Genomic DNA, 1,891 nt, shown 5'->3' with positions numbered 1-1,891 from the left:
GAGCAAGTGCAAGTGATGATAACACAATTAGTGAAATGCTTGATTACTTTGGAACCATTCAAGACATATTAAAGGTTGTCTTTAGAAGTTTTGAGTTGTTTATCTTTGATGTGAAGTGGTTCAAGGTAATCACAAATGGGCCACATGCAACTGTACGTAGAGACAAGAGTGGCCTCATCCAAGTGGACTCCACAAAGGTATGGACCGATCAGCAAGATACTTTTGTGCACCCAAAGCATTGTGAGTAGGTTGTCTTTAAAGCGGATCCAACAGATCCATACTGGCTATTTGTGGTTCAAGTCTCCCCCCGCAGTAAGCAAATTTGTGAAGAATTAGAGCTACAACAGGGTGATGTGGATTCAGGGTGGTGAGGAGCAACAAGAACAAGCTGATATCAACAATGAAGAGGAGCAAGCAAACGAAGAGGAGCAACTTGCAAACCAATGAAGCTGGAAAACCTGTTGAGGAAGAAGACATAGATGATGAGGACAGCCTTCATCAAGGGACTTTTAATGATGAGGATGCTGAAATGTACATAGAAATAGATCTCTTTTGCTACTGATCTTAATGAGGATGATAGAATAGATAATGATTTTTAAAATGATGTATCTTAATGATTATGCAAATAGTTATGACATATTTGTAATGATTTTATGACATTGAAGGTGCAAAGTGATATGGTTTACCATTGTTGCATGTAATAGTGAAACATTCTATCAACAATCACTTCGATTGAGACCAATTTGACTTTTATGCTTGCACTTTTCTAAGAGTGTGGATTTCCAAGGACTTTGTGTCTTCTTATCAATTTGTGTGATAACTAGCTACATTTTGAAAACGATATATCCATGCCAACACATCCTCTTCGGTAATCTGGAAAAAGCTTTCTGGACGGACCTTTGGATCAGATTTGTGATGAGGATACAGCTGCCGAGTTTAAACAACGTTTATTAGTGATTGATTAGTGTGCTTATCAGATTTCCTTTTATTTTCACTAAACTCGGTACTGATTCAAAATAAACCAGGCTGTTATTTAAAATTTGCAGCTTTGTGTACACGGTAGAGACAACATAGAGGAGGAGAGCTGCGGGTGACACTGGTTGTGCCGTGTTCTATCCTATATATAGGTGGCCGATACGCTAGACACACGAAACGAGGTAGCCGATGTTATTGCTGATGCAGTTATCGAGGTCCAGGCTGGTCTGGATAAGGGCACCGCCGTCGTTCTTACAGTTGGCGGTGAGGGTGTGTCCGCCGCTCAGGCCTATGTTTGAGCAAGTCGCTGCGAAGTCAGCACTGGGGCACTGCAGGTTGCCATTGTTGTTGCTCACATGCTGGTTCAGGTCGATGGATGATGTCACCGAGTTGCCGCTCTCGGACGCGCAGCTGGCCGTCAATGTCGACCCGCTTAAGCCCTCGTCGGCGCACGATGCTGCGTAGTTGCACTGCACGCATAACAACATACAATATTTGATCATGGCCTCTCCAACCAGCCTACAGCTTCCATATACGGGAAAGACAGAGAGAGCAGTTCTACGCTAATAAGATTTAGGGTACGACGCGCTCATGAGGATTAGAACGAGACGACAAGTTTTCATTTTTTTTAAAATAAAAAATGATTTGAACTTGTAATTATGCTGGAAACGAGAATAACAAGGAGAATAACAAGGAGAAAGAAAAGCTGTCTTCTTACTGATGCAGTGACGCGTAAACCCCCAGCCACAGCTAGGAGAAAGCACAGAAGTAAGATGTGAGCAGGCGATGAGAATAAAGCAACCATAATAATAATTGCTAATCAGCTTGCTGTTTCGGAGAAGGAGAATAGAGTGGCAAGCGTCTCCGGTACCTCTTATAACCCAAGAATAACGCTTTTAGGTGAGTACCAAGTCTA

The 1,891-nt window shown here is 42.3% G+C and overlaps 1 protein-coding gene across 1 annotated transcript; it reads right to left on the bottom strand.

The window, feature by feature from the left end:
- Positions 1 to 1,007: 1,007 nt before the first annotated feature.
- LOC147605898 (cyanovirin-N homolog) lies at positions 1,008 to 1,810 on the bottom strand. Its single transcript, XM_086792849.1, has 2 exons — positions 1,694 to 1,810; positions 1,008 to 1,445 (listed from the first exon to the last, which is right to left on the bottom strand). The coding sequence occupies exons 1-2, from the start codon at positions 1,778 to 1,780 to the stop codon at positions 1,140 to 1,142; spliced, it is 393 nt and encodes a 130-aa protein (XP_086648975.1). The 5' UTR covers positions 1,781 to 1,810; the 3' UTR covers positions 1,008 to 1,139.
- Positions 1,811 to 1,891: the final 81 nt, after the last annotated feature.

The sequence above is a fragment of the Cibotium barometz genome, chromosome 58 (assembly GCF_041138505.1).
Source record: "Cibotium barometz isolate CiBa-2024 chromosome 58, ASM4113850v1, whole genome shotgun sequence".
Taxonomy (NCBI): Eukaryota; Viridiplantae; Streptophyta; class Polypodiopsida; order Cyatheales; family Cibotiaceae; genus Cibotium; species Cibotium barometz.
The sequence above is the reverse complement of the archived record's forward strand: the minus strand, read 5'-3'. Positions and strand labels throughout refer to the sequence as shown.

Coding starts and splice junctions, on each gene's coding strand:
- LOC147605898 (XM_086792849.1), bottom strand. CDS start 1,780: ATGGTTGCTTTATTCTCATCGCCTGCTCACATCTTACTTCTGTGCTTT. Junction 1,446..1,693: donor GTTTACGCGTCACTGCATCA/GTAAGAAGACAG, acceptor TTATGCGTGCAG/TGCAACTACGCAGCATCGTG.